General features: G+C 34.6%; 1 protein-coding gene across 1 annotated transcript in view; it reads right to left on the reverse strand.

Moving 5' to 3' along the window:
* Positions 1-14556, reverse strand: part of EYS (eyes shut homolog) — a 906089-nt gene that overhangs the window by 776595 nt on the left and 114938 nt on the right. Inside the window, 2 exon segments of the mRNA XM_075747398.1 lie at positions 982-1235; positions 11608-11774. Of these exon segments, the coding sequence (XP_075603513.1) occupies positions 982-1235; positions 11608-11774 (421 nt within the window).

Here is a 14556-nt window from a genome sequence, read left to right on the forward strand (position 1 = left end):
TAATTACTTAATAGCTCAGCACTTTGGCAGTGACACAGAAGGATCCAAATACATGTGTTATCTCAGTGGTTTAATGGGGACTTACAAATCCAGTACTACGCATGCTCCCTGAATTGGAGCAAGAGCCCGCAGCAGCTTGGAAGAATAAGCTGTGAATTAATGATAAGTTAGTACAGATGACACTGTGTATGCTATACTATTTATTTTTGGTTTCACCAGTGATAGTATACCACAGATTGTCAATAAAGATAGAGAAGCATTCAGAGCATTAATGCTTGTGCTCAGTGATATAGACTAAAGGCTGAAAATGCAACACTTCAGTATCGCTGAATCCAAAAGTATTTTCTGCCTCCCACACATAGTCTGAGTATCAGGGCATTCACACAAAACAGAAAATTAGGACAAAAATGAATCACTTTATCAGCTTGTGTGGAATTCATCTAACCCAATGCAGAAATCTACAGCACATCTCATCGTAGAACAGATGTCTAAGATAGGCAGATGCCCTATCTCTGCTGAGTAGAAGGGGAATTTGAACAACTCACTGAAATATAGCTCTTTATATTCCATAAATGCAGAGAGATGATACTGCTGATCTTATTCCTCCTTATGCGTAGATTTTCCTGTTCTGTAGCAAAACATTTGTTCTTATCAGCCTGTGTATGACTAAATCCATTATACCTAAGACTGCATAACGGTGAAATTAAATAACACAATTAAAATTGCATTTTGGAACTTGATAAATTTTTTTGCTAATGGCATCAAAGCTTGTGCTCAGAACTATACATTTAGTGGAGTGAAGATCTAAGAGTTTCCATGCTAATTCAGTTAAAACTCTTGTAAGTCATACAAACACACAAATATATCCATATTTATTTATATAGATATATAAAATTGTTATTAAAAATCATATAAACATCACTTACATAGAATTGAACAATCACATCTGTAGTACAAGGCACTTCAAATGAGAAAACTTACCTTTGAACCCAGCAGCACAATGACATGAAAAGTGGCCAATTAAATCCATACAGGTAGCTCCGTTTTTGCAAGGTGAGCTTGAACATTCATTAATTTCAACTTCACAGAAGGGTCCTTCATATCCAGGCACACAGATACAGCTGTAATTATGCAAGTGGTCCTGGCAGAAACCATATTCAGAGCATTGGTTTCCAACGCAATTGTCTATATCAAGTTCACAAAATATGCCAGTGTAACCGAGGGGACATATGCACCTGTTATTGAAATGAGAGGAGAAAAAAAAAAAACAAAACAAAACACAAACCCATCAGTCGTGAATATATAGGTCAATACTGACTAACGTTAACAATATTTTCACCTTGAATTACTCACAAATGAATTGCATTTGTTTTCAGTCTTCTTTCTTTACCTTTAAGTAGTCACTAAGTAATTTTGTTTGCAATAATTAAATGGAATTGCACAATAATAAAAATCTTAGTTAGTTAGATGGGGTAAACTAGTAGCTGTATAGTGTTTAATATCAAGCTTCCAATGACAATATTCAAATAGAAAACTGGTATAAACTATGGCTATTATGCATTTTAAGAATTTCTTTTCTGAAAATTATTAGTTGCTTGCTACAGTATCACTAAGACAAGGAAAACAATTACATCCTGCTTGCTTTGAACATAAAAATCAGATAATTTAAATGCTCTATCATAAGAAACAAAGGTTGCAATTTCTGTCTGTAACTTAAAAAAAAAAAATATACAATTTTATAGAAATTGAGCAGGACATTTTTTCCCACATTGTAGGATGACATATAAATTGTATAAAACTGGAGATGATTTTTTCATCTTTCTTCCATTTTTTTTTTCTTTTAACGTGTGAATGAAAACAAAGCTGGATTATCTCATAGCTGATCCACATCTCATAAAATCAGAAAATCCCTTATACTTAGCAATATTTTTTTTGATTGATCCTCTCCTTATCATATCCAGAGGTCTCCTCACATGGGAGGAGATAATCTTACAATCTTATATATTCTTGATCCATAGAGAGGTTATCTAGAAGCTGGAAAGAACCAACATGTTAAGGAAGCCTCGATTATAGCAATTTTCCCTATTGATCCATCTGGTAGAAAGGATTTTTTTTTTCTTTATTTTTAACAGAAGTGAATGTTCATGTGGCTGTTTGCTTCAGTCCTTGCTTATTATTCCCGCATTTTTATGTTAGACTTGTGGAAATTTCCTATCAATTTTCCAACAGGACAATTGTAAATTAGTAGGAAAAAGACCCCCTGTAAGATTCTGTGTACAGAAAGACCCGATATAAGATTCTGTATACCCTATAAAGGGTAGCATGTTGGTATCTATTCAAATGTCATTTCACAAAAGTTTTTTGCAATATAACTTTTGGACTAAGGAAGTTATAACCACATCCACCAGTGCCATACTTTGTTCTCTGTTCAGGTAGGCTCTAATTTTACCTTCAGTTCTTCCTAGCAAGAGAGAATTTGAAAGCACAAAGAACTTTGTCTATACACAAACTAGAGACTGAGAAGGGCAGAATACTATCTCTATACTAGCTCCATCTATCATAATACTAATGAAATACTTCTGAAGAAAAAGGAAGAGGGAACAGGTTTATGTATAAAATGAATAGCTTCTAGCGTTTAATCCAATTAAATTTTTTTTTTTTTTTTTTAATTCCTCCCAAGGTAATCTGTGGACATTAGTGCAGCTCTGAGAGTTCAAGAGTTGCTTCAGAGCACATAGAAAATTAGGTGATTTTTTCCCTTTCATTTTGTGACTATAAAAAGCCTACAGAAAAGAAGATATCTTTATAAGGAGATATTGTTGTTCATCATGTGGAACACTACAGTGGACTGAGTTTATAGATGGTTTAGACATTTTCTTCTAATTAAAAGGTTTTAATCTATGGAAAAGTGAGGTACTATTAGAAAATAAAATGTTTAATTCTTTAAACAGCAAAATCACCAAGTGATTGAGCCACAATTATTATTTTTTATATGTATATAAACAGGTATCAACTGCTTTCCTTTTCACTGGCTCCTTGCAGGAAGGTCCAGGCTTTGCAGTCAGACTTCTGTCAACTTTGCATCTTCTTGATCCCTAGGAAAATTTTTCATAATACCTGAGGCCTGCCTTTGTGCTCCCTCATGTTTCAAGGTGCATCTCTATAACCATTTTAGATCAGATGAGGAGAAAAGTTTTATGATTAATTTCCCGGCTGTTCCAAACTGCAGTGTTTTGAGTCACATTGCAGAGCAGTGTCAGAGCATGTAAAATTGATTTATTTCAGTTGAAACTAAATCAGTAGATATGCTCCTTGGAGTACACCTAATGCACACCAACTGCTAATGGGCTTTTAGTTCATGGACCAAAATAGAGCTTGCTTGAAGTAAGCCCTCCATGCCTTGTATAGTGTGGTTGTGAGTCTTTAGCAGCACCATTTTTGCTTTACAGATCCATTGCCACTGCACTGCGGTACCTACTCAAGTAGATATAGCTACCGTATTCTCTCTTCCAGCCTCAGTCACTCCTTAGCCAAGGAGAAATCTTCCCCTCCTATTGAGACCTCCAGCTGATTCAGTTTCTCACTTTTTAAAGGAATGAAGTTCACACAAATAATCTCATACTGTTGCTTTACAGCTAAATGTAAATGTTGATTTACATACAATTTCATTATGCATAAACATGCAAAGCACATGCACTTTTAGTTACCTTTAGCTGCACAGTTTCTGAATCCACCAACAGTAAAACTTCAGTATGGAAACAACAAACATTTAGTCATACTAATTTTTCTGGTGCAGTTAATCACTTTGTTTCCTTGGTTAACTATTATGTAGTCAAAAAATATTTTTTAAAGTAATTATTAGTATGTGCATTGTGAAAATGCAACTACTCAATCATTCTTTGAAGACGTGACTCTTATTGAATAGAATATTTAAGTTAAAACTCTCCTTAACAAGGAAGAGAGAATAAAGAGGAATTTTTAATAATTTCCTTATTATTACTAATTGTGTAGATTATATGCAGAGACTACAGAACTACACAGAAACAGATGTAATGGAGAATCTTCTAGTTTCAGTTTCAATCTTCTGATTCCATACTACAAGCAATGATGTTATGAGTATTGTACTTTTCAGTGCTTCAGTGTCTGAGGAAATCTAAAACAGCTAAGAATGGAATGTCCTTTGGTTTTTCCTGGTGAAATTATAACTGGATGTCTTTTGATGTAATATGGTTCATCTCCTGCAGCAGATAAATTAAACTCTTTCTTTTTTTTTTTTTTTTTTTTTTGACTCTTCATTTCATATTATTGCTCAGGAGAAATAAAATAAAATCATGACGTTTTCTCTTGTCACCTAAATGTGAAGTTTGCTAGGTTTAGCTATTAAGTATAGATTACTGCTTTCATGAATATACAGAAGCTGTTGTGTTTTTTTTCTTCAGTGTAAATGTGACTGGAAAATAACTTCAAAACTGGATCTTCATGTCATGTGAAACAAAGTGACTGATTTATGCAGCTACTCAAGCCCAAATCTGTGGCAGTGGCCCCAATGTAAAAAACTACAAAACAATGGTGCAGAAGAGGTTTTGTTCTGTTAGTGTTTGCCAAACACATACATTAATGCAAACAGTATTCTAGAGTATTCTAGAGTATTCTAGTCCTCCTAATAACAAGTTAATTTCTTACTGTTTGTCGAGGATTAAAACATCTAAGAATCATTCATTTATTATTTATAACCCATACTGAAGTTTAGAGGTGATAGGATCTAGAAGTTCAGTAATTTCCTTATAAACATAATTTATAATAATCTACATCAAATTCTAACAGCATATCTACATATAACTTTAGTGTATAACATCATATATAGAAAATCTACAAAGGAAGGCTAAAATATATTTAAATGAATAAATTAGTAGTAGTCTTTATTTAAAATCTGTACTTTATAATATGTCTATTTTTCAATAAAACCACACCAGTTTTATGCAGTAGAAGTCTAAACTAGTCAGGTCTTTAAGTTTGGTGTATTTTTTTTTAAATTTAACAGCATTAACATATAATAGTTGCCACTTAGATTAATGCATTATATATTCAACAGTACTATGTACAAAGCAGATACCGATTGCACTGTGAATATTTCCTAATGTATAATAGTGTAACTGCAGTTCTGTGGGCTTTGGATATCAGTATCTACTGCGTTTATTTGTAGCTTTAACATTTTTATAAGATTCTAAATGATCCAAGATGTTTAATAGATGTTATAATTTCATCTCTAAGTCAATCTATGAAATGAGTCTTGAACACAGTTTCGTTAAATATTGTGTTGGTATAACACTGACATAGCTGAACTTCAAATATCTTTTTCTGTCTGTCTTAGAAATAATCTCAAGACCAATGATCTCTAAGTAATTAAGGCTTTTACACTTGTAGTAGGAAGAATACTATCACCACATTAGATTTTAATGAATATGACCTTGCATTAATACTTCAGCTGCACTGAAATACTGAATGTAATATCAAGAGCTTTGAATCATGGATTGATTTGCAATTTTCACTTGTCACAAAGCTGAAATTCTTCTCGATGACAAATTAAAACAGAATTTGTATACAGATATACATGATACCAGAATATCTATTTGTGAGCAAATCTCTATCTCAGGAAACATGGTGTTTGCCCTCAGCAGGGAGATGCCCCGGCTGTGCGCTGCCCCGGCAGTGCAGGGGCTCAGCCCTGGCCTGAGCTGGGTGTCGCTGGTTTAACCCCTGCGCTGGGGCCAGTGACTGCTGCCTGCCCTGCTCCAGCTCCAGCTCCAGCTCCAGCTCCAGCTCCAGCTCCAGCTCGGGGGTGGCCCCGCTGGGGAGGGGGTCAAACCTCCCAGCAAAGATCAGGAGATCTAATGACACTCTCCAACTACTTTCTTAAGGAAGACTAGAATATCAGCCTTACAAACTGGAGAAACATTGAAAGGATGAGCATGAGAGCAAAGAAAAGGTAAATATGAAGACGTTTTGTATTAACATTAATGGGAACAACAACAATTTCTTGGCCTCACATACGTTGTCTTTTGTCCATAGCAAGATTTTGAGTGTAACAGATCCTAGGAGGGAAAAACAATACCTCAATGCTTTTGCTACAAACATGGATTTTAGTGGTGATACCAAACACAAGCCACAGTTACCCTATTGTGGATTGCTTTGCTCCCACACATATGCAGATGACTGTACATTGCTACTCCACTGCTTAAATCTAGTTAATATTGCACAATAATTCGATATGCCTGTTAAATAAATGTGAAACAGTGATACAGATAAGTCAGGCATGGAATTTAGTCTAAGAAGGAACGTGTTACTCAAATGTAGATGATTATGGGATATCTGCAATGTGTTCCTACCAATATGCAGTAGGATATAACTTTTTATCACCGAAGGTCTAAAACAGCAGGTGTGCAGGTAAGCAAGTTGGTAGCAGTTAGTCCAGGCAGGGGGCTAGCTGTCATAATGTCACCACAGACTGCCTGCACTAAAGAGATGTAGTATGACTTGTGTCATTGAGTAAATAACTGTGTACAACAGATGAATCTTTAAAATAGCTGAAAAAAGCCAAAGACCAGAGTGAAGATGTGGTTATGTTGATCTGTGCTAGGAGATGACCCAGCTATTTTCCGTCTTGAGACAGAAGGCATGTAGGAGCACTGAAGCTTGGCATTAGCAAAGACTTCTCAGTATCTCTCTACCATGTTTTTTAATAAATGTTGGGGGGGAGGGGATTGTTTGTTTGCGTGTTTTTTACTATAGTAGTCCAAGCAGATAACTACATTTGCTCAGTATTAATTATTTTGTTTTCTAGTTGAAATATGAACTGCACACACATTCATAAATGGACTAAAAGGTTATTTAGTTTCACTTTGGCTTTTTGTAAGCATCTGTATTCTCTGCAGAAAAGCTGTTGTATAACTTATTACAGAGATATTCCCTAAGAAATTGTGACTTATATTCACCTACCTTCTGGAGTTATAGCAAAGCGAGGATAAGTATTTTTCCTCTTTCTCTAGTGGAAGAAGCCTATTATTGCTACAGAAAACTGTGTATATCATAGTATTAACTTTATATAGCACTGCCAACTAGGTCCTCCAGTCAAATTGTATATATAGTATAGGACGAATAAGATTGAAAATAGAAAATTAGATATATATATATAAAAAATCTAATCAAAGAGCTTAATTTATCCAGCTGGCAGAAAATTGAAAAAGTCAAGAATGAATAAAGTAATAGAAACTTTAAATTTTGTGATATTTAAAAATTATCTAAATTATGTTTACTTTTCATAATCCTACTGACATCATGCAAAGAAGTGTTTCATATTCTAAAGCATTTTATTAAACAATGTTTCACTAGGTAAGGCTTTACTTTTTCCTAGTGAGATTAATTCAAGATTAAATTATACATGTTGAAATTTATATACTGAATACTGAAAAATGAGTTGGCAATTCAAGCTTTAATGTACACCAAATCTGACTTCTTAATGGGAGTTTTTCCTGCATAAAAAGTCATGAAATGCTGACCTCAGAGCTATATCTATAGAGTAAAATACCTTTTTTAAAACATATGACTTTATCATGACCTTTTTAAACAGTGGTAAATTCTACAATGCAGCTTCTTGAAATGTCTTAATCTAATGGTTCTCAGTCCTTCTTGCTGGGCTTTCCTGGGGCTATGATAAGTGTAGAACTTCATCTGAATAGACTGGACTGAAGAAATAGGAGAAACAGGACAGGTAATGGAAACTACATTGAATTTTAAATTCTGCCTTTTCCCTCTGTTGCTCCCCTTCACTAAGTAGACTACATTAAAATATCTATTAGAACTTCTTTCACTTAGGATCTTGGTTGTCCGAAATGTAACATTGGCAAGGAATAAATTTGTAAGGGTGAAGAAAACAGAGTAATAACCTCCCCCCTTGGATTTCAAAACAGGAGGATGAACTCCTTGAAGAGTTCTTTCACTTTAATTACTCATTAAATGCTTCTCATTAAGCCATGTTAAATCAGTTCTCTCTCTCCTACAGAGAACATAATGAAACAATACAGGTTCTTTTGAAAGGAAAATTCAAATATTTTTTTATGTAGCAACACTGTCTATTTACTGAGGTAATGAATCTACTCTGTTTTCTCTCTCAGGTATATGTGGGTCAAGAGATTCTTTTGGCATGTGGATGCAATTGGTCTATTGCATGGTATCTGCCAGATTGATCATATCTACAGCTACACCATCAACCTGGTGTCAGGAGCACTAATTCTTTTGAGAAGTTATCATTTTAAATTCATGTCGATTAACTTACGTTATGATATCTCAAACAGTACAAACTCAGCTGGAAGTGCAATAATTCATTTGAATTAATAAAAGGCTTTGTGTTAATGTGATTGAGGCCACTTTAGGTGGAAGAGAAGGCTCTCTAAACCAAAGGAGTAAACCTCCAAAGAGTTATTATTGTGATTATGTTGCTCTTATTATGTAGCCTTACTGAGCATTATACTATATCATAGTTTTAAAGTTCTCCTCTTGCACCCAGAGCAATTCTCCATCCTGAACTCAAAGGAAATTCTCTGCATATATTAAATATACACCTGTGTGATGCTACTGTCTGGAATAGTAATTTAAAAATGGGAGGAGAAACAGAATATGCCATAGCAAGGAGATAGAAAATTAGAAAAAATAGATACAACTGAGTGCTTATTTCCAATCTGGAAAAACCTGACAGCTTGTGGAATGAGAGAGCTTAACAGATGGGAATGTTGTTGAAGCTAAACTAAGTACTTTCCCTGTTTTCCTGGTCATAGCATTGCTATAATCCACGACTGGAACAATACATTATGACAAAAGTTTAATAATTATTTTATAAGCTAAGATTTTTTTAACTAGGAAAAAAGTCTAGAGTTTTACACTACTTTTCCATAAATAAAAAACCCCTAATACATAACATTTTGGCTTACTTAATAAGTGGAAAAGATACAGGTAAGTGATGTTTTGAATTACTATAATAGCTTTAAAAATGGATCTCAGTAGGGTTGTTAATGGCACTTACACATCTAATTCTCCATATATTCTGCTGACAGTTTTCTTATGTCTTCCTGAAACTTCTTTGCGTCAAATACAGCTCTTGATAACTGCCTTATCAAAAATTATATTCATTTTAGGATAGAAATCATATTCAAATTGCAAGAGTCTGTCGAAAAAGTTGGGTGACTACAGTAGTTACGTTCATTTCCTCTCCCATTCTTTTGGTTCTAATGGTCTGTTGGAAAGGCGAAATGACAATAGTTTCACTTGCTGACAATAAATAGCTCTTTAGAAATACCATTATTTTTAAGGAAGGAATAGTTCAACTCTCTTAAAAAAAATGCTTCATTGTCATTGAGAAACAACAATCCTCTGTTGACAGAGCAGGTATTACACAGTAAGCACTCTACACATTATCTTCACAAAATAACCAATTATGGTTTTGCGGGGTCAGATCCTCTGATAATAAAACTGTCCACATCTAGGATCAGGATCTTAATGGTATGTTTTCTTATCCCTTAAATAGACAGACTGATCTATGAATTTCTCTTTCAAAGACTGAAAAAGTAACAATTAAGTGTTTTCTTTCAGTAGTCCAAGTCTGGATTAGCGAGATAAATTCAAAAGTTCTTGTTTTACCAGAAGTTTTCAGACCTACTCATTTCTTGGTAAATGCTAGTGGATTTTATAAGTTAAACATGGCTTTGTTCTTCTGTCAGAATTCTTTTCCTGATACAGACAGGAAAACCACAAATATATCAGTTGAATAAAATGTCAAAATATGGTCCAGTAATTTGGTGTGAGAGTTGACTGCAAGTTGGTAAAAAGAAAGGAAGAAAGCTTGTATACTTTGTAAGGACTCTGTGGCAAAAATTCCTTTTTAACTCTGGTATTTGAGAATCATATACTTATCTGTATTTATGTAGTTATTTGTGGATTTCATTTATTTTTACAGAAATTCCTATAAAAACAATGGTTGAGTGGAAGAAATTTTTAATTCTATTTTAATTTTGTCTTAATTTTAACTTTTCTAAATAAAAACACTAAAACATATTAATTACAGTGCTTCTAAGTACAGGACACAGCATAAAATTAAAGCCTTTCAAAATACATTCACAGACATTATAGAGAGATTTTAGTTATTCTGTTTATTTTGTAGAGAAAAAAATAATTCAAGAACAGCTGAACTCTGCTTATTGAAGAAATTATTTTCCATTTATGTTTTCCCCATACTTTTATAGAGTCTCATTTTCAAATATCTACAGCATGTTACAGCTCACTAAGGAAAGCACATACTTGACATCTTTTTTCAATTCCTAAAAAAAAAAAAAAAAAGTCACAAATAATCACAGATAATACAGCATTTCAACTATTCACTTGAAAATTATAATTAAATTATATTTCAAGTTGTAATAACAAACGTCACTCCATGTCATACTCCAGGCTCATAAAATATTTACCATTTAGTAAAATGCAATTCATAGAATCATAGAATGGTTTGGGTTGGAAGGGACCTCAAAAATCATCTACTTCCAACCCCCCTGCCATGGGCAGGGACACCCTCCACTAGACCAGGTTGCCCAAAGCCCCATCCAACCTGGTCTTAAACACTTCCAGGGAGGGGGCATCCACAAACTCTCTGGGCAACCTGTTCCAGTGCCTCACCACTCTAACAGTAAAGAATTGCTTTCTAACATCTAATCTAAATCGACCCTCCTTCAGCTTAAACCCATTACCCCTTGTCCTGTCACTACACTCCCTGATAAACAGTCCCTCACCATCTTTCCTGTAGTCCCCTTCAGGTACTGGAAGGCCGCAATTAGATCTCCCCGGAGCCGCCTTTTCTCCAGGCTGAACAATCAACTTTCTCAGCCTGTCCTCACAGGAGAGGTGCTCCAGCCCTCTGATCAGCTTCATGGCCCTCCTCTGGACTCGCTCCAACAGCTCCATGTCTCTCCTGTACTGGGGCCCCCAGAGCTGGATGCAGTACTCCAGGTGGGATCTTACAAGAGCAGAGTAGAGGGGCAGGATCACCTCCCTTGACCTGCTGGTCACACCTCTTTTGATGTAGCCCAGGACACGTTTGGCTCTCTGGGCTGCAAACGCACACTGCCTGCTCATGTTGAGCTTCTCATCAATCAAAACCCCCAAGTCCTTCTCCTCAGGGCTGCTCTCAATCCATTCCTCGCCCAGCCTATAGCTGTGCTTGGGGTTGCACTGACCCATGTGCAGGACCTTGCACTTGGCCTTCTTGAACTTCATACGGTTTGCACAGGCCCACCTCTAGATGATTTGTTTGTCTAAGATTTTGCATAGTTTAACTTCTTTGTTCGTCAAAGAGGAATATTTGTGACGTCTTCCTGCACAATATTTCAGATTACACAGTCTTATTGAATGCACATGCTTATCGAAAGTTAGTATCCATGGTATTTTATGATCTGAGAAAAATATTACTGTAATAGAAACTCCCTTTGTAATTCCTGGTCAAAGGAAAAATATCTATATATGGCATAAACTTCTTTATTAAGGCTTATATGGAAAGCATCATGTTAGTACCTGTATTTATTAATTCCATCTTCACATGTGGCTCCATGTTGGCACTGGTTTACCTCACAGTCATTAATATTCTCCAGGCATGTTTGTCCTGTCCATCCAAGAGCACAGACACAGTGAGATCTCTGGTTTTCTTCATTGTAGAAGCAGCTACCTCCATTTGCACATACCTGAAAATGAGAAGTTCAAATACATAAAGAGGCTTTTCTCTATGCATTGGTTTTTTTCTGCAAAGAGTTAAATTTAATAAGCTGCTGGTAATAAATATAGTTATTTAAAGTTCTTATGTTGTAATATGAAAAAAGACAGATGTCCAACAACCTAAAATATTGAATGTCATTAAGCCGATATATCAATTAATTGTTTAGTTGAAAAGAGGCATTTATGATTCAATTTAACAGTGCTTGTTTTAGGAGGGATGATAGTGAACTACTGTGCTGGTTTTGGCTGGGATAAAGTTAATTTTCTTCATAGTAGCTAGTAAGGGTCTGTGTTTTGGATTTTTGCTGAAAACAGTGTTGATAACACAGGGATGTTTTCGTTACTGCTGAGCAGTGCTTACACAGAGCCATGGCCTTTGCTGCTTCTCACACCACCCCACCAGCTGGGGAGTAGGCTGGGGGTGCACAAGAAGTTGGAAGGGGACACAGACAGGACAGCTGACCCCAACTGACCAAAGGGATATCCCATACCATATGACATCGTGATCACCAGTAAAAAGCTGGGGGAGGAACAAGGAAGAGGAAGAACGCTCAGAGTGATGGCGTTTGTCTTCCCAAGTAACCGTTACATGTGATGTAGCCCTGCTTTCCTGGAGATGGCTGAACACCTGCCTGCACATGGGAAGTGGTGAATGAATTCCTTGTCTTGCTTTGCTTCTGTGTGTGGCTTTTGCTTTACCTATTAAACTGTCTCTATCTCAACCCACGAGTTTTGTCACTTTCACTCTTCCAATTCTCTCTCCCATCCTGCCAGGTGGCAGTCAGCGAGCAGCTGTGTGGTGCTTAGTTGCCGGCTGGGGCAAAACCATGACAACTAGCCTGTTATTTTTCCATTGAAAGAGTGGAACAACTGTTTCTGTGGTTAATGTCTACATATAATTTAATTGAATTTGTGGCTATCAGGAAAAAAATACTGTTGGGGTTTTTTTTAAATTTCCTTATAATTCTTATTCATAATCTATCCTTGAATTTATTTTTTTTTATATATATATATATATATAAAAAAACATCTATGATCTAGGAATACCAGAACCTTCTTTCTTTTCCACCTGAAGATATAATAAAACTATACTGGAACAGCATTTTTTCACTTAGCTTTTATTTTCTATTATTACTTACTGAAACAGTATTTCCTGTTTTCTTCAAAAGTTACAGAAAGTTCTAGGTCAGAATGAATGCTCCTTTCTTCATTTTACTTTTAGGGTCCCATTTAATTTCCATGAAAATTTTGCAGTGTAAAACCAGAAAACTACATTTTCATTTCAAAGCAATTAAGACCCCTCCTTCTAATCAATTGGTTTCTAAAGAAAATGGTGTCTAGAAGATGAGCTAATGCACTAGTACTTCAGTTTGATTGAGTCTGAATCTCTTTATAATGTCATTAAGATTTGTAATAATAACAGTTCTTGGCAGAAATCCTCTAATATTCCTTTGTCTTTGATTAAGTTTTAAACTGACCTTAAAATTAAGACATTTTTCTATGCTCTTGCTACTGAATTTTAGACTTAACTTGGGATCCTTTTTCAATAAGACAACTTCTTGAAGAAAATCACTGCTCAATATAAATGCAAAGTAAACTCCTGTATGTATAATTTTGGAAATATTATCTTTTTTTTTATTTTTTACATGTCTTTTTTTATTCAAACATTTCTCCAGGATTTTGTCCTGAGGTTTACTATTTTCTCAAAGCTCAAATAGGTCAAACAAGCTTGCAGTCAAGAAAATAATCTAGAAAAATCTTAGATAATCAAGACAAAATTTTTATTTCAATACTGCCATAATATTAAATTAATTATATTCTTATGTTGCTTTGATACTTTATACTATGAAGAAAGCTGTTACCCTTTAAGATGTTAGTGCAATCTAAAGCAGCTTTAAATTAAAATGAAAGCTATGGAAGATATTTTTAGCAGCAAATCTAGTTAGTAGTTTTCTGTGTCAGACAGATTTTTATTTCTGCTGTAAAATTAATTCCCTATCAGTTTAAATATTGAAAATTCTGAGTTAGAATGATTAAAGGGTTTATAAGAAATTAAACCTTAAATACATTTATTAATCTATTACTAAAGTAAAAATAAATACTTCTACATTGTTGTTTTCAAACTTGCATTGTGTTTTTTTTAAATTTACTTGAAAAAAAATTTTGTTACTTTTTTATACAAGAAATACTTTTAAATGAAAATAAATAGACAAATGAACTTTTGGAAAGAGCAGCATCCTATTATCAATAAGTTTTTTTTCTTTTTCCCTCTTTCTCTTCTCTACGTATCATCTGTTGTCCGTTGCTCAAGATAAGACACTGAGCTAGAAGGATCTCACTTAGCGCAATCATTATTTCCTAACATTTCTTCCATCTTACTTTTCCTGAAATTCTCTGCAGTTTGAGAAGATATATACAGTTGAACAGTAATATATATATCTATATATACACACACATGTATATTCACACACACACACACACACACACGCATTTTTTCCCCAGACTTATCATTTTACGACAGTCTTCAGGCTTTATTACTGCAAAATCAATTATACCTGGATATTCAAAATTTTCCAGAAGTGTAATTTTAGTTAATCTATCTGCCCTATGTTCTTTCCTGGACTAGTGGTACATTAAGGAAGCAGATTTTTTTTTCTTCTTTTCTTAAAACAAATAACAAACAACAACAAAAAAAATCCCTCCTAAAAAAAAAAAAAAATCATAATTTCAAGAAATATTTGTTGAAAAGTC

Source organism: Balearica regulorum, chromosome 3 (genome assembly GCF_011004875.1).
Source record: "Balearica regulorum gibbericeps isolate bBalReg1 chromosome 3, bBalReg1.pri, whole genome shotgun sequence".
NCBI classification, from domain to species: domain Eukaryota; kingdom Metazoa; phylum Chordata; class Aves; order Gruiformes; family Gruidae; genus Balearica; species Balearica regulorum.